Source organism: Gigantopelta aegis, chromosome 13, assembly GCF_016097555.1.
Source record: "Gigantopelta aegis isolate Gae_Host chromosome 13, Gae_host_genome, whole genome shotgun sequence".
In the NCBI taxonomy this organism is placed as follows: Eukaryota; Metazoa; Mollusca; class Gastropoda; order Neomphalida; family Peltospiridae; genus Gigantopelta; species Gigantopelta aegis.
The window spans coordinates 31964250-31989319 of NC_054711.1; the positions used below are offsets into that span (position 1 = coordinate 31964250).

A 25070-nucleotide genomic window follows, 5' to 3' on the forward strand; every position below is an offset into this window, starting at 1 on the left:
TAACACATATTATTCACACTTGATTTGTGAAAAACCTTTTCTTTACACACCCATTAGTGAGAACACCATGTGTTATTTTTGATACTTCAAGACATAGGACTGGCTGTTCCTAGGTGATGACCAGGGGCCTAATTCACAAAGGTCTCTTAGGCTCTGCTAGAAAACAAAGCATCCTCTTTTAAGTCTTTTAGCATTGAACTGCGAGATCGCAAAGTTGCGAGAGTTTAGTGAATTAGGCCCCAGGTCACCACTGTCATACGTCCAATAAAAAAACCCAGCACAGTGGTTACAATGTGACAATGATTACAATGCGACAATGATTACAATGTGACGTATAGTTAACATGGCAATCATGTGTCTGTGACGCATAAGTCAACTACAAGTGCAAAGGCTTGTAAATATCTTTGCTTAAAATCTGGTTTTTGAAGATATGTAAGAAACAGATTAATACATTTGTGTCCGTAAGATACCATTTATCTCACAACTCATTGTTTAAAAACATATTGTTATACATTTTAAAACAACTTGTGAGATAAATGGTATCTTAACGGCCACTCATATATTATTCTCTATTTATTCCCACTTGATTTGCGAAAAACTTTGTCTTTACCAGAATATTAATTTGTGTTATTGTTTTGCCAATCACGGTTTTGGACTTGACTTTGTTTGGCACATGATGTTGATCACTTGGCCAACCAAGTGTCCTTAAAGGAAGGGTAAACTCAAAAGATGCATATTCGGTCCATCAACAGACAGTTTAAAAAATGAAAAACGCTTAATTTTAGAATTAATTAAAAACCAAGATTTTTGCTGCTAACTGGGGGGCAGCCATTTTGCATCCATTTTGTTAGCCATGCCCACAACAATCCAACGGTAAGTGATGTCAGCTCCTACTACAGTAAGGAAACGCGATACAAAACCTATGACCTGACCTGACCTGACCTGATACAAACAAGCCACTAAACAAAGATGGACCATATGTTTGACGTCCAATAGCTGATGATAAGATAAAAAAAAATCAATGTGCTCTAGTGGCATTGTTATAGAAAACAAACATTACTAAACAAAGATGGATTACAAAGAGTTTTGTTTTTTTGAAGAGGCTGAACACAGGCGGGATTGTTTTTTTTAAATAACCGTTTCAGTTTGAACCAATGTACACCACTGCTGAAATAGAAACGTGTGCTGTGATAGATTCAACCGATTCAACAACAGATGACGAACCACCCGGAATTATTGTGATAGGACACAGACTTGATAATGTGTGTTTGCCGTAACTGTTTTTCAGGGTTTATTTATACGACAGGGTTTATTTCTATGACAGGGTTTATTTATGTTTCAAGTTTGTCTCACCTTGGGAGGTTTGAAAGGATAATCTTGAGTAAAGTGTATATCGAGGAAGAACACTCCTCCTTCGTAAACTGAACCTTTAGGTCCGAGAATCGTTGATACCCATTCATACAAGTTGTCTCCCTTTGGTCCAGCACTGAAAATAATAAAGAAAGAAATAACTCATTATTAGTATGCTTCTATAGTCCCACAGGGAACGCTTTTTTTCATGCCATGGAATTTAGTACAAGATATTTATTTCTGAGCACATTGATTTGTAAACTGCACACACAAATAGTAGTTTTGTTATTTCCAAAACACTTTTACTTTTCTTCTTATGTCAAATTAAACTGAAATTATTTACAAAAAATATATTTATAGAATGATAGCACAGACTACAGAGTACTAGTATTAATTAGCAGAAAGGGATCATTTATTATTATATGCACTTTCCTACAGACAGCACATACCACAGCCTTTGCTATACTAGTCGTGCGATACTAGTTGGATTTATTACATATGATGTATAGTGATTTCCCTAGAAATTTGGCACGGCATGGTATACCAAACACTTATGGGGCATTTTCACCATTTTTGGGGCACTTGTTTTTCCATTAAAAATTCATAAAAATTAATTGAAATAAACATTAATGTAATTTATGTGCTTGCTTCAATAAATGAATGGCAAAAGATATAAAAGACATATTTTATTAATTAATAATACCTTTTTGGGTGTTTTATAAAGGCAGTTTTAGAATTAATTAGTGAAAAAGGCTTGTTTAACCTCAGGGCAGCATGGTGCTTATTAAGGCAAGATGGTGCTAAACTATTGAGGCATGGTGCTGCACCATGCTAAAACAAGCTAGGGAAAACACTAATGTACCAGTGTCTGGGACATTGATTAAGTCAGGGGTAAATAAAATAAAAAAGAAGATCCATAAGAAATTAATCACAAATAGATATAATAATTCACTTGCAACTATGATACTGTATCTTTAAAAATGTATACCACTGTATTTAATGTCATGACACTACAAACACCTCTATGTTTAGTTATCTTAAGAAAGTATGTGGGCATTCAGGCTCCATACCTGAGCTATTATTTCTATTCTCTACACCTGTAATTACTTTCCGGTGGCAGGAGATTCCACTGTTAAATACTACCTACGCACATCTTCTATAACAAATAAATAACCCCAAACGAGCCTCTGACAAGGCTACCTGCTGAGAAGAGATTACACACAATTGTTACAAAGAGGCCTTCTATGGGTGGTGACAAGCCAGACAACAAACATATTGATTTACAGGCAGGTTTTGCAACTGTGAAAAAAGGACAATTAAACTATCAAGAGGGCTTGCATTCAAACACACACTGATACTTTAAGAATGGAACAAGTACATTTGACAACTTTATGTCGATATGGCCAAACAAAGAAAGGAAGGAGCATTACTTTAAAAGAAAGGAAAGAATAATTGTGTAACAGCACCAACTACAGCGACAGACAATTACTGCCCCATCACTAATGTATTAGCATATCAAAGGTTGTGGGATGTGCTGTCCTGCTGTGGAGAAATATAGTGGCTTTCTTCTAACAGGGCAGGACAGACCAGTGGTAGAATTCGCTTGATATGTGGTCGGTCTGGGATTGATCCCCGTCGGTGGGCCCATTGTGCTCTAGTGGTGTCATTAAACAAAATACATTTCCCCCCCTTCTTCTAACACTATATGTCAACATTTCTCGTTCCATGCAGTGCACCACGACTGGTATAGTAAAGGCTGTGGTATGTGCTATCCTGTCTGAGGTGGTGCATATATAAAATATCCCTTGCTACTAATGGAAAAATGTAGCGGGTTTCCTCTCTAACACTATATGTCAATATTACCAAATGTTTGACATCCAACAGCTGATAATTAATAAACCAATGGCGTTGTTAAACTTTAACTCCCCCCTCCCCCATTAACTACAACCAATGTCCTATGATAGTACAACAAAGGCTGTGGTATGTACTGTCCTGTCTGTAGGAAAATCCATATAAAAGGAGGATTTAACTGTTCACCAAATGCAAATATATTTCATTGTTAATTTGCCAAAATACTAATTAAAAAACTGCATAATTAAAAATTGAATTTGGCTAGAGAGAGAGAGAGACTGAGAAAGGGACAGAGAGACAGAGGGAAAGAGAGAATGAGAGAGAGAGAGAGAGAGATGAGAGAGAGAGAGAGAGAGAGAGAGAGAGAGAGAGAGAGAGAGAGAGAGGAGAGATTCAGTCCTTCAGGCACAACCAAATGTAGGATTTCTTCCAGAAAATAATTTCAGGGTACAAAATAAAAAGCAAAATAGATCACAATTAAGTGCCCTATCTAGGGAGTCATGGGGTTGAAACTTTGACAAATTTTAAATTACAGTTCTTGTTAGTATATTCTTTCTAAAAATTATAAAAATGTATCCCATCAATTTTAAATATTTTAGGGAACGTAATTTTATCCTTGGTAACCTCTGAGCTAGATCCTAGATACTACCTAAAGAAAACGACTAGAGGTCCCTCGTGAAATAATTTTCACTGTCACTCACTAAAACTTGTAACAATTGAAGAGTATTTCACTAGGAACATAAACATGAAACAAAAACAGAAACTTGTTTAATATCCTGCAAGTGTGTCATACAAGCTACTCCTTCAAATTAGCAAGCTGTGTGGTTATCTTTTATAGGCACTTGCAAACATATCGGATGAATAATTAATAGAGAATTTTATCGATTCATTTGCCTTTAGGAAACACCTAATAGTCTACGTTGTTTACATGCTGGCAGGTCGTTAACATTCATTTATTCACTCATGCATGTACCACAGCTGCTAAAGGTGCACAATCTTTGTAGCTGCTAAAGGTGCACTATCTTTGTAGCTGTTAAAGGTGCACTATCTTTGTAGCTGTTAAAGGTGCACTATCTTTGTAGCTGCTAAAGGTGCACTATCTTTGTAGCTGCTAAAGGTGCACTATCTTTGTAGCTGTTAAAGGTGCACTATCTTTGTAGCTGCTAAAGGTGCACTACCTTTGTAGCTGCTAAAGGTGCACTATCTTTGTAGCTGTTAAAGGTGCACTATCTTTGTTACAAAAAAAACAAAAACATTCAAAAGCCGATGATTAATAATTCTAGGTGCTCCAGTGGTGTTATTAAAAAAAAATTTTTAACTTTACAAAGTATATAGGAAAGGTTAATGTTGTGGTATATTATAAGCTTAAAGTAAAGGTAAAGTTTGTTTTGTTTAACAACACCACTAGAGTACAGGGGTGGGATTTAGCTCAGTTGAGTGCTTGCTTGAGGTGCTTGCGTCTCAGGATCGAACCACCTCAGTGGATACATTCAACTGATTTGATTTTGTCTTGTTCCAACCAGTGCACCACAACTGGTCTAAGGCTGTAGTAAGACCTTTCCTGTCTGTGGGAAAGTGCATATGAAAGATCCCTTGCTGCATTAGGTGTCAGAATTATCAAATGTTTGACATCCAATAACCGATGATTAATTAATCAATGTGCTCTACTGGTATCGTTAAACAAACCAAACCAACCACTAGAGTACATTGATTTATTAATCATCAGCTATTGGATGTTAAACAGGACAGCACATACCACGGCCTTTGATATACCAAAATATATTTAAACTTTTGGTAATTTTTTATTTGTAGTTTAGAGGAAACCCCCTACATGTTTGTATTAGCAGCAAAGGATCTTTTATATGCACCATTCCACAGGATAGTACATACCATGGCCTTTGTTACACCAGTTGTGGAGCACTGGCTGAACAAGATATAGCCCAATGGGTCCACGGATGGGGATTGATTCTAGACCGACCCCGCATCATGTAAGCTTCAAGCGACAGAGCTAGTTTTTAAACACCACCACATATTTTTCACTATTGGAGAGATTTTTGATCATTGAAATCATCCTTTACTTAAGATTTTATTGTTCAGTTTACATTTCCATACATCTGAAGTGTTTCTGGTTATCCTGGGCCCATACTTAAAAAAGTGTTAAAGAGTCCAGACTCAATCTCTAATGACGTCACACGCATACAGTTTGTATGGCGTTGTCATGACATTAGTGTATCAACACTCTACTAGTCTAGACTTCAAAGGTTTTATAAGCACCAGGCCTGGGGTTTTTAATACCACAAAATGCATTTTTCATCTTTTTAAAAATGCATGTACCTCTCAGAAGAAACAGTTATGGTTTGTTTGTTTTGTTTAACGACACCACTAGAGCACATTGATTAATTAATCATAGGTTATTCAATCGGATGTCAAACACTTGGTAATTATGACATGACAGAGGAAACCCACTATATTTTTCCAAATGCATCAAGGGATCTTTTACATTCACTTCCCCACAAACAGGAAAGCACATATCACGGTCTTTGTCCAGTTGTAGTGCACTGGTTGAATTAGAAGAAAAAAACAATCAGCTGAATGTTATCCACCAAGATGATTCGTAAGGACCTCAAGCGAGCACTCAACCGACTGAGCTAAATCCCGCCCAAACAGTTATGGAGACAAACTCTGTATATTTAAAGGTGCAGACCCTAGTTTCAGCCCGTAAAAATGGACACCAAGTTTAGTTAATCTACAAACCTGCAACACACTTTTGGATATGGTTATAACAAAGAGAAGCTGAAGTCTGTGATGTTTAAACAGGGAAATATGGTCAAAAATAACTAAAGCGTGTCGCATTAACCATTACTTCTTAGATGACATCTGAATATGGTTATAACAAAGAGAAGCTGAAGTCTGTGATGTTTAAACAGGGAAATATGGTCAAAAATAACTAAAGCGTGTCGCATTAACCATTACTTCTTAGATGACATCTGAATATGGTTATAACAGAGAGAAGCTAAAGTCTGTGATGTTTAAACAGGGAAATATGGTCAAAAATAACTAGAGTGTGTCGCATTAACCATTACTTCTTAGATGACATCTGAATATGGTTATAACAGAGAGAAGCTGAAGTCTGTGATGTTTAAACAGGGAAATATGGTCAAAAATAACTAGAGTGTGTCGCATTAACCATTACCTCTTAGACGAACGTGCATTTTTAAAAACTAGGGTATGTCGCTTTAAGGGTTCAACATCAAAGACTCCTGTTTTAACTTTATTCAAATGTGTTACAGGTTTATAGATTAAGTAATGGAAGTGTCCATTTTCATGGGTGGAAATTAGCCTGGTCATGTAACTGTAATTGCCTTTGCCGTAGCAAAATTAGGATTATTGATTACAATAAACAGTTTGTTTCGTTTCCAATAAACAGCGTTAAGTCAGTTTGCTTCCTTTAACAACACCACTAGAGCACACTGATTTATGAATCATTGGCTACTGGATGCCAAAAATTTGATAATTTTGACATATAGTCTTAAGAGAGAAAACCCACTATGGCTTTCCATTATCAGCAAAGGATCTTTCATATGCACCATCCCACAGACAGGATAACACATACCATGGCCGTTGATATACCAATTGTGGTACACTGGCTGGAACAAGAAATAGCCCAATGGGCCCACTGATGGGAATTGGCCCTAGACCGACTACGCATCAGACGAGCGCTTCCCCACTGGGCTATGTCAACTTCTCCAGGCCTCTACAATTTGCGAGTGGGATCGATCCCCTCTAAAATTTGCGAGAATGATTGTTTCATTCTCACGTTGCTCTCGCGAATCTAATTTGGCACAACCTATGTTTTGTTCGCACGAAATTTAGATCACCATTTACTTGAATATAAGGGGTTATGCAAAAATAAAATGGGTTACCTGGATTTGTTTCTGCGTAACCGATAAATAGGTCACGCAGATTTTCTCAGAGGCCTGCATGTCTCAGAATATTCATAGCCCTTATATTCAGTCCGTGAAAATGAGCAGACGACAAAATACTAGGAGACTGTTTCAGACACCGATGATGTGTTATGAGGATTAAAATCACTTCACTCGGGAACACATGGGGCAATGAACTAACTGGTATATGGCAGTTTGTTTTTGCTTCTTCTTTCTTTCAATTAAAGTTTATTAACCCCAGAAACAAATACGGTAATGTCAGGGTTGGTGGCCCTAATATCACTACCATACAGTCATGTAATAAGCTAACATAAACATAACAACATGATAACTGATTCATTGATTACAATGGATTACAGTGAATAACAAAATATGCACCTGCAGACGGTTCAAGAAATAATAACGGCTCAAACATAATATGAATACACATTGGCCAAAACAGCCGCTGGAAGGCCATTACAACTCTCGTCAGACATACAAGGCCAATATGAAAACCCCCATTTAATAACATAATAATATTAAACGAGCTTCCATTGAACATTTCATACTATGTTTATGTCCCGAATGAAATCATTTTCAATTGACACAAGCTTTAGCGAGTAAAAATGAAAATTAATTTGTGTGGGACCTAAATAAACATGATACGAAATGGAAGGGAGTTTAATATCCTATTTATTACCCATAATCAATCTTAATTTATATTACTCAACTCGTTTAGTTGACATTCCTGCCAGATTGTAGTGAACCAAACGATGACGCCATCGTGTGACGTCGAAGTGTTATGTCCCACTTGGTGGTCTAGTAGGACGTAACACTTTAATATGTACCAAAATATTTTTAACCATACAGTGAAGTTAGGTAGAGAGAGAAAGGGGGGGGGGGGGAGGGAGAGAGAGAGAGAGAGAGAGAGAGAGAGAGAGAGAGAGAGAGAAAGGAAGGAAGAAAGAAAAGTAAAGTTTATTTTGTTTAACACCACCACTACAGCACATAGATTTACTAATCATCGGCTATTGGATGTCAAACATTTGGTAATTTTGACATAGCCTTAGAGAGGAAACCCGCTACATATTTCCATTAGTAGTAAGGGATCTTTTATATGCACCATCCCACAGACAGGATAGCACATACCACAGCCTTTCATATACTAGTCATGGTGCACTGGCTCGAACGAGACAGGAAGGAAGGAAGGAACCAACGAACGAACGAACGAACAAAAGAAGGAAAGAAAGAAGGAAGGAATCCTCTGTTAGGAATTGGTTTGAATATCAACAATCAGATGAGATGCTTCCAAGGTCGTAGCGTCAAACCCTCTCAGTAGACCCACTCTCTCTCTCTCTTTTTTTTTTAACGACACCACTAGAGCACATTAATTTATTAATCATCGGTTATTGGATGTCAAACATTTGGTAATTCTGACTCGTACAGTCATTAAAGGAAACCCGCAACATTTTTCTGATGCAGCAAGGGATCTTTTATGTAAGCACCATCCCACAGACAAGATAGCACATACCACAACCTTTGATATACCAGTAGTTCTGCACTGGTTGGAACTCTGTGTTTTTGCCATCCAAACTAGTCCCACAAGACATATATCAGTTTTTACCATCCAAACTAGTCCTACAAGACATATATCAAAGGCCGTGGTATGTGCTATCCTCTCTGTGGGATGGTGCTTATATAAAAGATCCCTTGCTACCATTGTAAAAATGTAGCAGGTTTCCTCCAAGACTAAATGTCAAAAATTACCAATAGTTGATGTGCCCTAGAGTAAAGTATTATAAAAGAAATCAAACCTTTCCAGAAATAAGCTCAAATTACAGTCTATTGTTACAGCCCCAAAAGGACCCTGTGGCCATTACTGGCAGACAGCTCACACAATTCCAACATGATCAGATCAAACAGTAATACAGACCACAGCCAACCCAAACTGGTCTTCACAATAAAGAAATATTATATGACAATTTCAACAACCCTTACAGGGCCCCACTCACTGAAACCAGAACATAAAAGATTGACTGCAGCTGACAGAAAAGACTGAAGTACCCAGTAGAGTCCATTCTGAAAATGGGGGAGACAGGTAGCAAAGGATACAAAAAGTAGCTATAAACCAATATTAGCTCTGGCTTCCTGATAATTAAACGACAGGTAATTTTGAAAGAGAGATTTCAGTCTGATTCAGTGCAGTAAATAGCTGCATAATCTGCGATCAATCCTGATAAATAAGCAAAAAAAAAAAAAAAAAAAAAAAAAAAAAATCAAGGTCTTGCCCAGTCTGTGTATGCCTAGGCAATAAAAAGAATTGGTTAGCTGATTAAATGTGATGAATTATGTAAACTTCAAACAGAAGTACAGAAAAAGAAAAGGAAAAAAAAACAAAAACCTACAAACTACCTAACCCCCCAGTCATCGAAGTCTAGATGTAGTGATATAATATTGACTGTTATGCATCTGTCATATCATTGGGGGCAGGACATATAGCTCAGTGGTAAAGCGTTCATGACGTGCACGGTCGGTCTGGGATCGATCCCCGTCAATGGGCCAATTAGGCTATTTCTCATTTCAGCCAATGCACCACAACTGGTATATAAAAGAACATGGTATGTGCTGTGGGTCCTGGCCCTTGGATTACACATATACGATCGTTTCCAGTAGCGTGTCGGTAAAATCACAGAACTGAAATTTCATTTCCCATGCTTATTATATCGAGTAAGACTATTCAATGAAAATAATATATATATATATAATTTATTTATTTTAAATCCAGTTTTTGATGGGTTCCCATGACTGCAAGTCATACAACCAAAAAAGTGTTTCCCATGAAATTTGAAATCCTATGGCCTGAAAGCTGCTACTGGAAAAAAGTCGTGGGTTTCCTAAAACTATACAATGTACGTCAGAATTACCAAATGTTTGTAGTTTTTTGCCTGCTTGTTTCAGCATGGTGCAGCACCGTGCCTCAATAGTCTAGCACCATCTTGCCTTAATCAGCACCATGCTGTCCTGAGATTAAACAAACCTTTTCCACTAATTAATTGCCTTTATAAAACACCCCAACAGGTATTATTAATTAATAAAATATGCCTTTTATATCTTTTGCTATTCATTTATTAAAGCAAGCACATAAATTAAGTTAATGTTTTTTTTTCAATTAATTTTTGTGTATTTTTAATGAAAAACAAGTGCCCCGAAAATGGTGAAAATGCCCCAAAAGTGTTTTGTCTACTATGCTGTGCCCAATTTCTAGGGAAATCACTAGTTTGACGTCCAATAGCCGATGATTAATAACTCAATCTGGTCTAGTGGTGTCGTTAAACAAAACCACCAATTTTATGACATTAAATCAGAAACAAGTAAGGGGGACAGGGATCCAACCCACAATGTATTACTTAGGTTATAAAGATATCTAACAAGTAAGGGGGACAGGGATCCAACCCACAATGTATTACTTAGGTTATAAAGATATCTAACAAGTAAGGGGGACAGGGGTCCAACCCACAGTGTATTACTTAGGTTATAAAGATATCTAACAAGTAAGGGGGACAGGGGTCCAACCCACAATGTATTACTTAGGTTATAAAGATATCTAACAAGTAAGGGGGACAGGGGTCCAACCCACAATGTATTACTTAGGTTATAAAGATATCTAACAAGTAAGGGGGACAGGGGTCCAACCCACAGTGTATTACTTAGGTTATAAAGATATCTAACAAGTAAGGGGGACAGGGGTCCAACCCACAATGTATTACTTAGGTTACAAAGATATCCATCAACTGATATACTTATATTGGAGGGGAAAAATGAGACATGTTTTATTTAACTCAACACACTTTATTTACGGTTATATGGCGTCAGACATATATTATGGTTATGGACCACACAGATATTGAGAGAGGAAACCCGCTGTCGCCACTTCATAAGCTCTTTTTGGCTAGCGGCAAGGGATCTTTTATACCAATATGGTACACTAGCTGGAGCGAGAAACAGCCCAATGGGCCCACCAACAGGGATCGATCTCAAACTGACTGTGCATCAAGTGAGCGCTTTACCACTGGGCTACGTCTCGCTCCACATATTCAGAAGGGTGAGCATTCACCATTGCTCTCTAGACTGGTTTTAGTGCCCAACATTTAATGAATGTCACTTTCTATATCTGATGTCCTGTAGATTCTATTAGATGTTCTGTACTTTCTATTTGATATCCTGTACTTCATACTCAATATCCTGTACTTTCTATATGGTATGATTTTATTCGTTGTCCTGTACGTTCTATTCAATGTCCTGTACTCTGTTCTTTATATTGTCCTATACTTTATATTCAATGTCCTGTACTTTACTTTATAATCAATGTCCTGTACTTTATATTCAATATCCTGTACTTTATATTCAGTATCCTATACTTCATATTCAATGTTCTGTTCTGTCCTGTACTTTATAATCAATGTCCTGTACTTTATATTCAATGTCCTGTATAACTACTTTCTATGTTGTGTACATTTTTATTAATTGTTCTGTACTTTAGATTCAGACATATACTTTATATTCATTGTCCTGCAGAAGTACTTTCTTCATGTATGTTATTGATGTTTGTATTCAATGTCCTGTACTTAATATTCAATGTCCTGTCTTATACTTAATATTCAATGTCCTGTCTTGTACTTTATATTCAATGTTGTACTTACTATTCAATGTCCTGTACTTTATATTCAATGTTCTGTCTTGTACTTTATATTCAATGTCCTGTCTTGTACTTTATATTCAATGTCCTGTCTTGTATTATATTCAATGTCCTGTCTTGTACTTTATATTCAATGTCCTGTCTTGTATTTTATATTCAATGTCCTGTCTTGTACTTTATATTCAATGTCCTGTCTTGTATTTTATATTCAATGTCCCGAAGCAATGAGAACTCATGTTAGCCAGACAAAAATAGGTTAGCAATTAATAGCTATTTCAGTAGTTAGACTTGGCTGGCATGAAGTTAAGATGACAAATGCAGTCAGCTGTCAAGGTCATATTACATGGAATCAATTCCCATTGTCTGCAGTGCAGTTTGGCAACAAAACTGATATATGTCGAGTTAAAAGGAAAGGACTATTTGTTTATTGACACACCAGAATATTTTACAATTTGTATAGACAGGCTGGATTACATGAAAGGAGGGAAACTGAACCTGTCCTAGCAACCACCTGCTAAAAGGCCACATTTTTATTCTGCCAAATTATCTAATATTACGTATTAACTAAAAGGTTATTTTGTTTAACAACACCACTAGAGCACATTGATTTATCAATTACTGGCTATTGGATGTCAAACATTTGGTAATTTGACAGTCTCAGAGAGGAAACCCACTATATTTGCCCATTAGTAGCAAGGGATTTTTTTACATCCACCTTCTCACAGACAGAATAGCACATACCATGGCCTTTGATATACCAGTCATAGAGTACTGGCTGGAACAAGAAACGTCCCAATGGATATAAATGAGGATTTATGTAAACTAACTTGTATTAAGCAGCCACCTGTGCTAAGAGGACATTTATATTATTTTAAATAATCTTAGTATACACAAACTTGTATTAAGCAGCCACCCATGTTAAGAGGACATTTTTATTCCATTAAATTATCTAATATTGTACACACAAACTTGTATTAAGCAGCCACCTGTGTTAAGGACATTTTTATTCCATTAAATTATCTAATATTGTACACACAAATTTGTATTAAGCAGCCACTTGTGTTAAGAGGACATTTTTATTCTCCCAAATCATGTAATATAGTATAAACTGACTTGTATTATGCAGCCACCTGCATTAAGAGGCTACATTTATATTCTCTCAAATCCTACAATGTAGCGTACCCTGACCTGTGTTAAATAGCCACCTATCTTTACCTCTGCTTAGTGGCTGCTTGACACACTCTTCACCTGTACAAGGAATTCAGTGTCTAATGCTAGGTTGTAGGTAAGTGATAAAGCACTCGGCCTGATTCGAGACAGATGGAAGTTATCGATCCCTGTTGGTGGACCCGGCCAATGGGCCATTTCCCGTTCCAGCCAGTACTTCATAACTGGTGTAACAAAGGCTGTGTTATATATTAGTGATGCAGGGGTCAAACTTAAGAATTTGTCTCCCACGGCAAATTTTAAAAGAATTGCCATGGGTGAAACAGTCCACCGACAGCAACTTTGAGCCTGCCTGTGGCAATTTTTAAAAGAATTGCCATGGGTGAAACAGTCCACCGACAGCAACTTTGAGCCTGCCTGTGGCAATTTTTTTTTAAAGTGATATTTGCAACAAATAAACCTGACTAAAAGTCCATCTTGTTATACGTAGGCATCTTTTATATGTGCAAATGTTAAATATTGGCAGATAATATACACCAGGTGTATACATTTCACCATTGTTGAGGAGCTTTATTGACAGCACAGAAGTGATGCTCTCTACCTACAGCAATTTATATCTCAACAATGGCAATTGGCGCCGGTGCCGCCGTTAAGTTCAAGCCCTGGTGATAGGTATTGCCAAACATTTTCGTATTGTGATGTACTGCGATACAGGAATCTGAATTGCAATATGTACCACAGTATATTGCGAAGACCAATTCTCAATTAGTAGAATTCATTATCATATATTATCAATTATTCATGTACAAGATATATTTATCAATTATTGACTGTCATTGAGGGCAATATCATGTTTTATGGAGCAAAGAAATTGATATTGTTTTCCGTCCATTATGTAATAAAAGGGTAATATATTGGTATGCTAGAAAAATATTGTGACATGTATTATTCATAATGTATATTGTGGTATACCAGTTATACCACACATCTCTATCAAGTACTATCCTGTCTTAAAACTTAGGGTTTCTTTTGTTTATTGACACTAGAGCATACTGAATAATTAATCATCGGCTATTGGATGTCAAACATTTGATAATTATGACTTGTAGTCACCAGAGAAAACCCACTACACCTTTGAAATGCCAGTCATGGTGAACTCGCTGGAATGAGAAATAATCCAATAGGTCCACTGAACCCAAATCGAGTGCATCAAGTGAGCGATTTACCACTGGGAAGAAGGAAGAAGGAAATGTTTTATTTAACGACGCACTCAACACATTTTATTTACGGTTATATGGCGTCAGACATATGGTTAAGGACTACACAGTTATTGAGAGAGGAAACCCGCTGTCGCCACTTCATGGGCTACTCTTTTCGATTGGCAGCAAGGGATCTTTTATATGCACCATCCCACAGCCTTTGATATACCAGTCGTGGTGCACTGGTTGGAACGAGAAATAACCCAATGGGCCCACCGACGGGGATCGATCCCAGACCGACCTCGCATCGAGCGAGCGCTGTACCATTAGGCTACGTCCCGCCCCGATTTACCACTGGGATGCATCCTCCCCCCCCCGCCAACAATAATATTTCCCCGAGGAAGGAAGGAATGTTTTACCTGTATTTAACAATGTACTCAATACATTTTTATTTATAGTTACATTTTGTGTTACACATAATGAGAGAAATTAAAACCTGTTTCTGCAATATTTTGATTAGCAGTAAGGGATCCTTTATATGCATCATCCCACAGACAGGATAGCACATACCACGGCCTTTGATATACCAGTGCTTTACCACTGGAATACATCCCGTCCCCATAACCAACAAAGAGCTGTAACTTGAAATTCCCCTGAGGAAGGAAGAAATGTTTTATTTAACGATGCACATGACACATTTTTACTTCTAGTTACATTTTGTGTTACAGTCAAGGACCACACAGATAACGAGAGACAAACAAAAAACTGCTGCTTCAACGTTTTGATTAGCAGCAAGGATCTTTTATTTGCACCATCCCATGGACAGGACAGCACAGCCTGTTACACCAGTTGTGGAGCACTACATGGAATGAGAAACCCCAAAGCTCCACCAACGGGGATCGATCCGTAATCACTCAAGTGCTTTATTTATTACTTGGCTATGACCATCCCCTCTCTTAACCACACTGAATAGCCACACAGTTCAAAATTGGTCGAGGTGTTGACTCGAGAATTTCCTGACGTGTAATCAAAGGAATATTCTCTTCCTTTTCTTCAGTTGGTCATCAATTTGGTAATTTCTCTGTAATAATCTGCAATAATGCTGTAACAACAACCATTCAGTGAGTAATTCTGCCCTTTCAGTGCTGCACTGAAATCAATGGTTCAGATCTAACGCAGGTTTACGAGTTAGTAATGCAGCCGTCTGTGTTGGTCTCAGCTTGTATTCAACATGTTAGATAACACTCAGTATTCTACATGTTAAATAACAGGCAGGCTCGGCATATTTACAGCTACATGTACAAACAGAGCTCACTGCTGATTCGCAGTCAGGCAGAAAGTACATGTACCACTACAGTGAAACCTCTCAATACCGGACCCTCTAGAAACAGGAATTCCCTCAAAACCGGACCCTATGTAAAGTGGGATTCCCTCAAAACAAGACCCTCTTTAACCATGAATTCCTTCAAATCCAGAATTCCCACAAAACCCGACCCTCTGTGACTGGAATTCCCTCAAAACCCGACCCTTTGTGACTGGAATTCCCTCAAAACCCGACCCTCTGTGACTGGAAATCCCCCAAAACCCGACCCTCTGTGACTGGAATTCCCTCAAAACCCGACCCTCTGTGACTGGAATTCCCACAAAACCCGACCCTCTGTGACTGGAATTCCCTCAAAACCGGACACTAAACAGAAATTCCCTTAAAACTGGACCCTCTGTAAACTGGAATTCCCCTGACACCAGTATCTCTGTAAACTGAGAATTCCCTCAAAACCAGACATCCTTTTTAAATATATAACAGAACCTCTCTAAACTAAATACCTCTTAAAATTGGAATTTTTACTTTGTCCGATGTGTGTTCGGTTTAGTGGGGTTTTAGTGTACCAATCTGCTCTCGGCTTCTTCATGAGTTTAACGACTCCACTAGAGCACACGATTATTAAAGCCCAACATAATATAATGTCACCTCAACAAAACAATTTTCGAGACAAACTCAGTTTGCTTTCTGCTAAATTACATTTTGTTTCTGCTTGTAATTTGAAATATCAATAATTTATTTTAGTCTTTACCATTAACGCTTCAGTTTTGTTTTACTATTAATTAAATAACACTACTGCTGCATAACAACAGTCACACACGTACAGTAAAGTGTTTCAAATGTTTTTCAAATGTCACGTGTACTATCCTGAAGGGGGCGGGAAGTAGTCCGGTGGTAAAGTGCTTGCATGGTCGGTCTAGGTTCGATCCCCGTCAGTGGACCCATTATGCTATTTCTCATTTTTATATACACTTTCCCAGTCAGGCAAGCACATACCACAGCCTTTGACCAGTTGTAGTGCACTGCTTGGAACAAGAAAAAAACCCAGTCAGTTGAATGGATCCACACAGGTGGTTCGATCCTGCGACACAAGCAGTGATTGTTTGATGTTTGCTATTCACATTTCTTTCATTTCAACTCTTTTTTTGTGCTTATAGCCAATTAAGGTTCAAGCACGCTGTCCTGGGTACACACCTCAGCTATGTGGGCTGTCCGTCCAGGACAGAGGGGTAGTTGTTAGTTATTAGCGAGAAAGAAGAGGGTGTAGTGGTCTTACACCTACCCATTGAGTCATCCTCAATAACGCAATGGGTATTTCGCCGATATTTTCTTATAGAAATATTATGTCATCAATATTAGGCATGCAGACAAACGACATACTGGTAACAACTGTAACTGAAAGAAGATATTCTTCAAATCGGGAATTTTTTTTAATAAAATGTGGTTTTAAACAAAAGAAACACAATTGTTTTTTTCGCAATAAAACAGCGATTTTTAAACATTACTTACAATAGCATATTAAAAAAAAAGACAGAAAACACAAAAATGGTTGCTTTTATAGGGAGACGAGAGCAGGCAATGCACATGCAAAAAGATTTTCATAGGCAATGCTGTATTGTTGTAATAAACATACCAGTTATGGTTTTTTGCTGAAAACTCATTTTATTCAATTTGTTTCTGATTTGAACAAAATCCTCTTTCACTCACAATTATTACCAATACGTTATTTGTCCGCATACTTAATATATGTGATTTGACATTTCTATAAGGGATTATTCAGTGAAATACCCATTGTGTTATTTATGTCTCTCAATATACATGTAGTCATCACAGGAACCTGCCACATTTTTGCTAATGCAGATTGGGATCTTTTATATGCACTTTCCCACAGACAGGAAAGCACATACCTCTGCCTTTGACCAGTTGTGGTGCACTGGTGCTAAATCTTGCCCCCTTTTGTCAATGATGAATATGAAATCACATTATGCCATTTACCAAATGATTTTATTTTTGTTTTATTTTTATCCACAAAATACTTATACAATGCTTACCATTTGTGACACCCAATAGCCGATGTGTATTTTTGTGCTGGGGTGTCGTTAAACATCCATTCATTCATTACTTATACAATGTTTAATTCTTTCATTGTTCAATCACTTTCAAATATACATGTATGTATTGTGGTTTACTGTGTTAATTTTTTTCGGTTTTTTTTTAATGACATCACTACAGCACATAGATTAAATAACAGGTCAGTTTGTATCATGTTAAGAGGATTCTGGAGATGGTAGTTTAAGACAGGTCAGTTTGTACCATGTTAAGATGATTCTGGAGATGGTAGTTTAAGACAGGTCAGTTTGTAACATGTTAAGATGATTCTGGAGATGGTAGTTTAAGACAGGTCAGTTTGTACCATGTTAAGATGATTCTGGAGATGGTAGTTTTAGACAGGTCAGTTTGTACCATGTTAAGATGATTCTGGAGATGGTAGTTTAAGACAGGTCAGTTTGTAACATGTTAAGATGATTCTGGAGATGGTAGTTTAAGACAGGTCAGTTTGTACCATGTTAAGATGATTCTGGAGATGGTAGTTTTAGACAGGTCAGTTTGTGTACCATGTTAAGATGATTCTGGAGATGGTAGTTTAAGACAGGTCAGTTTGTAACATGTTAAGATGATTCTGGAGATGGTAGTTTAAGACAGGTCAGTTTGTACCATGTTAAGATGATTCTGGAGATGGTAGTTTAAGACAGGTCAGTTTGTACCATGTTAAGATGATTCTGGAGATGGTAGTTTAAGACAGGTCAGTTTGTACCATGTTAAGAGGATTCTGGAGATGGTAGTTTAAGACAGGTCTGTTTGTACCATGTTAAGAGGATTCTGGAGATGGTAGTTTAAGACAGGTCAGTTTGTACCATGTTAAGAGGATTCTGGAGATGGTAGTTTAAGACAGGTCAGTTTGTACCATGTTAAGAGGATTCTGGAGATGGTAGTTTTAGACAGGTCAGTTTGTACTACACCGGTATCAAATGATTTGGGAACAAAATTGTGGCTTCTTAAAACAGGTGGCTGTTTAACACAGGTTAGTTTTTATATTAAGACAATTTGGGAGAATAAAGATGGCATCTAAAAACAGGGTGGGTGGGATTCAGTCGGTTGAGTGCTCGCTTGAGGTGATTGTGTCGCAGGATCGAACCATCTCGGTGGATCCATTCAGCTGATTGGGTCTTTTCTTGTTTCAACCAGTAGCCAATGATTAATTTAATCAATGTGCTCCAGTGGTGTCGTTAAAACAAACCAAACAACAGAGGTGGCTGCTAAATACAGGTGATCACTTGGGCACGTTTGACTGTACTTGTAAAAAATCAAATATTAATTTCTAAAAATATTTTACCATTTAATTAACATACATGTGTTCATGTATACATGAATTTAATCAGCTTTACTGATCTCCCTTTGTTCGATTTGTAAATAGCAATGATTCAATGACTGCTACTAATCAATGGCTATTTAATATACATCTGCGTATTCCTTGACTGTCACAATACAATGGACACAAAGAGAAGAAATCTGTTTAATTACATCCACCATGCTGTTTAGTGAGCGTCATTACAGGTCTCACTACGTATTTATTAACTGCAACACCAGATTGAGAGAATAGTAATCAAATCTCTTTCATGCCACTTACGTGTGATCTATTTCTGACCATCCACAAATGACATTTCAAAAGTATACATGGAAAGTAGGACTATGTCTAACTATGTTCGAAGTACAGCGAAACCTCCCAAAACAGGACCCTCTGTAAATCGGATTTCTCAACAAAAAAAACACACAAACATTTTTGACGGTCCCCTTTTAAATATCAGTACAAAAGAGAACCTCTCTAAACTGAATACTTCTTAAAACTGGACATTTTACTTGGTCCCGAGGGTGTCCGGTTTAGGGGAGTTTCATTGTATATGTTTTGTGGTTTTTTAAATAATTTTTTTTTATTATATAATAAAGTTAAAGTTTGTTTTGTTTTCTGACACCACTAGAGCACAATTATTTATTAATCATTAGCTATTGATGCTAAACATCTGATAATTCTGACATATTAGTCTTATAAAAAAAAACCTGCTACTTGTTTTCCATTAGCAGCAAGGGATCTTTTATATGCACTTTCCCACAGGACAGCACATACCACAGCCTTTGAAATACATCACAGAGTATGAGAGAGAGACTAGAGAGAGAGAGAGCAAGAGCAAGAGCAAGAAAGAAAGAAATGTTTTATTTAATGACGCACTCAACACATTTTATTTACACTTATATGGCGTCAGACATATGGTTAAGGACCACACAGATTTTGAGAGGAAACCCTCTTTCCAATTAGCAGCAAGGGATCTTTTATTTGTGCTTCCCAAAGGCAGGATAGCACAAACCATGGCCTTTGTTGAACCAGTTATGGATCACTGGCCAGTGCAAGTGGTTTACACCTACCCATTGAGCCTTGCGGAGCACTCACTCAGGGTTTGGAGTCGGTATCTGGATTAAAAATCCCATGCCTCGACTGGGATCCGAACCCAGTACCTACCAGCCTGTTGACCGATGGCCTAACCACGATGCCACCGAGGCCGGACAAGAGCTAGAGCAAGAGCGACTAGAGAGAGAGAGAGAGAGAGAGAGAGAGAGAGAGAGAGAGAGAGAGAGAGAGAGAGAGAGAGAGAGAGAGAGAGAGAGAGAGAGAGAGAGAGAGAGACAGACAGACCTGAAACTTTCACCACACAGGCTATTCCTTTTAAATAGCAGGAAGAATAGATCTTTTATATGCACAGGACAGCACATACATTTACTGGACGAGTTGTGGAGCACTGGTTGGGATGGCAGAAAAAAAAAGGAAAAAAAAAAGAACAAAAAAAAAAGAAGAAAGTCAGTTCACCAAGGGTGATGGAACCCATGACCCGTCACGCCTCATGACGGCAACATTATCACTATCACTGAACAACACGGCATTATTGATGCTGCTATTTGGTGGCTGCAAAGTTGACTGTCCCAAGTGCCTCTCAATTACCATGACTAATATTGTAAATCATAAAATATTAGCTATCGTAAAATTTAGAAAAATCCAAATAAATGACATTATTATTATTTGCAACATAAAAAGGGCTTAAGTTGAAGAATCCGTTTATAATACTTTTAATCAATATCGATGTTATGCAGCTTACAGACAGCTGAATTTCAGTAGAAAATGGCAGTCGAAAATCGAATCGGAAATAAAAAGTCTGAATCGTCCAATTTCTATCGTGTTTTCAGATAATCGCTAAAAAAAAAAAAAAAATCACACTTTTTTTAAGTTCAAATTATTGTATGTCTCTTTAAATTTAGCATAATTAAATATTAGCGCCTTGTACGGCCTTGCTACATTTGCTAAAATGTTATGCTCGCTAACAGTTCCTGATTTACAGTAACTGCCAACGTTTCTACTTTAACGTGAAAAAAAGAAAGAAAAGAAAGTCAGATTTAATATGTAACTTAAGTCATCAGGCTTTTGACAAAGTTACTGATTACTCTTATTACTGTATGAGTTTCTTAACCCTAGCCCTAACCCTAAGGCCCTCTATACCCCCTGTTGACTGCGGTTGCATTTAGCACAAACATTGTAAATATTCAATTACATGGCGCCATACCCAAAAATTTCTGGCAGAAACCCTGGTCATTATAACATTTTTTTTTTTTTAATGTCGACTATTGGGCACTAAATCAACTGTACATACAAAAATAGTTTTTAAAATTATTTAGCTGCAGAACTATCAGTAAATGGTTGTACAGTTTAAACAGCTTTGCATGGCGATCATCATATCCCAAACAGGGCCCCTCTCGGACAGGCAGAAAGGCTTGCACTAATGACTATACTCTATTTCAACATTTCAGTAACACAAAGCCATGAACACCCATGTGTATATATACAAACACATATATACTGCACCAGCTGTTTGTTCCACCTATATGAAATACTGATACGGACACCAGTGAAATTAAACACGTTTTATTAAAGCAACACTATACCTTTACTGTCATATATATAACTACAAGGCTTGAACAGCAATGCATCATGTTTCCGATTAAATAAACTGCCTGGAAGCTCAACTGTTTATCACCCATTTCAGAATACATCTGAACGGTTCATTAACCATAGTGAACAAGAGGAAAGTGTCATGCGGATGTTTCTTTTCCTATTTTGACACTGTCGACAAATGTCATTCTATAGTTAGGCATTCTGTATGCATAAAAGTATAACGGCTACACACATTTCATTAACAATGGATATAAAAAAAATTAAAGGAAAAAGAAGAAGAAGAAAAAAAACTACGAAAAGGGATCAATGCCTTTCAGTATAAATTACAATGCACGTCAAATGTTCAAAAGGCTGTTTTGGGACTTTTAAAAAATATAAAAACCCGACTGAATGACAAAAGAGTGATGAATTTATGGCATGTTTAACAAAGTCGAGGCGATAAATCGGTTTTACGCCACTGATTGCATTCACGATGGTTAATTGTCTGATCAAACAAATCTGATGGCGACTACTGTTGATTACACTTGTGACGACAGATGATACTGTATATGAGCAACTGATCATAGCGAACAAGTGATACATGTATAATGACATCTAGTACAATATCATTGGGGCGAGACTGTGCCCAGTGGTAAGGCGTTCGCTTGATTTATGGTTGGTCTGGGATCGATCCTCGTCGGTGGGCCCATTGGGCTATTTCTCGTTCTGGTCAGTGTTCCACAACTGGTGTAACAAAGACTGTGGTATGTACTAACATGTCTGGGATGATGCATATAAAAGATCCCTTGCTGCTAATCGAAAAAGAGTAGCCCATGAAGTGGCGACAGCGGGTTTCCTATCTCAATATCTGCGTGGTCCTTAACCATGTGTCTGACGCCAGATAACTGTAAATAATTATAGTCCTCACTTCCTTTAGACGACCGGCTTATTGGAATTCGACAAACTCAAAATTGGCCTATTTACAGTGGTAGTTTTTGCTGCTGGATAAAAACTATTGCCAGGCATCAAAATTAGTCAAGAATGGTAAATCAAGTTATACTGGGAGGTTGCCATGTATATATGTGCTATTTTCAGAAAAAGGGGCAAAGCTCCATATTTTCCACAAAACAGCTTATAATGTAAATAAACAGGGACACACATAAAAAGCATCATCACTTGATGCTCTGGATATATTTGGACAGGCAAATGCATTAGAAAAGCTTGTGGTTAAAATGATATACCGAAATATCCACTCCGTTATTGTGTTCAAAAGCATGTTATCATTATGCAATTGCAAAACTCCCTAGGTACAATATTGAGTTTTTGCTTTAAACTGCAAAATGTAAGTAAAACACCATTCACAAATACACAAGTTTCTTAAATTTCAATTTAAAATATTAAAATAAAACTATATAAACTCAAGTAAGTCAAAGAACGGCACAAGTTCTACACAAAATGTTATTTTTAAAAACAAATTTACGAACCCCTAGCTTTTTATCAATTGTTGTTTGTATCAAATATACATGCAAGGATCAGTACAATAACAAAAAGAAGAAGAAAGAAAGACATGTTTTATTTAACGACGCACTCAAAACATTTTATTTACAGTTATATGATGTCAGACATATAGTTAAGTCCACACACACATTGAGAGAGGAAACCTGTTGTCGCCACTTCGTGTACTATTCTTTCCGATTAGCAGCAACCTGGGACCTTTTATATGCACCATCGCACAGGCAGGGTAGTACATACCACAGCCTTTGATATACCAGTCGTGGTGCACTGGCTGGAATGAGAAATAGCCCGATGGGCCCACCGACGGGAATCAATCCCACACAGACCACGCATTGAGCGAACGCTATACCACTGGGCTACATCCTGCCCCTAGTACAATAACAGTGATATGAATTAGGGGATAACTATGTTTTATTACATACCTATTCAATCTTACTATAGTGATAACTATGTTTTATTACATACCTATTCAATCTTACTATAGTGATAACTATGTTTTATTACATACCTATTCAATCTTACTATAGTGATAAATAAAGTGATTGGTCAGTTCTGTGATTTTAGATGGGATTGTCCACTTAAACAATAGTATACTGATGGAAAGAAATAAAGGAATATGCAAATAGTCCCACAGTCACCACCCAGCATATAAGGAAGTTAACTGTGTTACTGGTAGACATACCCACAGTACTGACAGTCAGTCCCACAGTCACCACCCAGCATATAAGGAAGTTAACTGTGTTACTGGTAGACATACCCACAGTACTGACAGTCAGTCCCACAGTCACCACCCAGCATATAAGGAAGTTAACTGTGTTACTGGTAGACATACCCACAGTACTGACAGTCAGTCCCACAGCCACCACCCAGATTACAGGGAAGTTAACTGTGTTACTGGTAGACATACCCACAGTACTGACAGTCAGTCCCACAGTCACCACCCAGCATATAAGGAAGTTAACTGTGTTACTGGTAGACATACCCACAGTAGTGAGTCAGTCCCACAGCCACCACCCAGCATATAAGGAAGTTAACTGTGTTACTGGTAGACATACCAACAGTACTGACAGTCAGTCCCACAGTCACCACCCAGAGTATAAGGAAGTTAACTGTGTTACTGGTAGACATACCAACAGTACTGACAGTCAGTCCCACAGTCACCACCCAGCATATAAGGAAGTTAACTGTGTTACTGGTAGACATACCCACAGTACTGACAGTCAGTCCCACAGTCACCACCCAGCATATAAGGAAGTTAACTGTGTTACTGGTAGACATACCCACAGTACTGACAGTCAGTCCCACAGCCACCACCCAGCATATAAGGAAGTTAACTGTGTTACTGGTAGACATACCCACAGTACTGACAGTCAGTCCCACAGCCACCACCCAGAGTACAAGGAAGTTAACTGTGTTACTGGTAGACATACCTACAGTACCGACAGACAGTCACACAGCCACCACCCAGAGTACAGGGAAGTTAACTGTGTTACTGGTAGACATACCCACAGTACTGACAGACAGTCACCACAGCCACCACCCAGATTCAGTCCCACAGCCACCACCCAGAGTACAAGGAAGTTAACTGTGTTACTGGTAGACATACCCACAGTACTGACAATACAGGGAAGTTCAGTCCCACAGGGAAGTTAACTGTGTTACTGGTAGACATACCCACAGTACTGACATTCAGTCCCACAGCCACCACCCAGAGTACAAGGAAGTTAACTGTGTTACTGGTAGACATACCCACAGTACTGACAGTCAGTCCCACAGCCACCATCCAGAGTATAAGTTAGTTAACTGTGTTACTGGTAGACATACCCACAGTACTGACAGTCAGTCCCACAGCCACCACCCAGAGTACAAGGAAGTTAACTGTGTTACTGGTAGACATACCTACAGTACCGACAGACAGTCACACAGCCACCACCCAGAGTACAGGGAAGTTAACTGTGTTACTGGTAGACATACCCACAGTACTGGCAGTCAGTCCCACAGCCACCACCCAGAG

General features: G+C 37.9%; 1 protein-coding gene across 4 annotated transcripts in view; it reads right to left on the reverse strand.

Moving 5' to 3' along the window:
* Nucleotides 1-25070, reverse strand: part of LOC121387464 (ubiquitin-conjugating enzyme E2 E1-like) — a 44813-nt gene that overhangs the window by 11293 nt on the left and 8450 nt on the right. For all 4 annotated transcript variants that reach the window (XM_041518589.1, XM_041518588.1, XM_041518587.1 and 1 more), the window contains exon 4: nt 1354-1486. In XM_041518589.1, coding sequence (XP_041374523.1) covers nt 1354-1486 — 133 coding nt within the window. The remainder of the gene's footprint in view (nt 1-1353; nt 1487-25070) is intronic.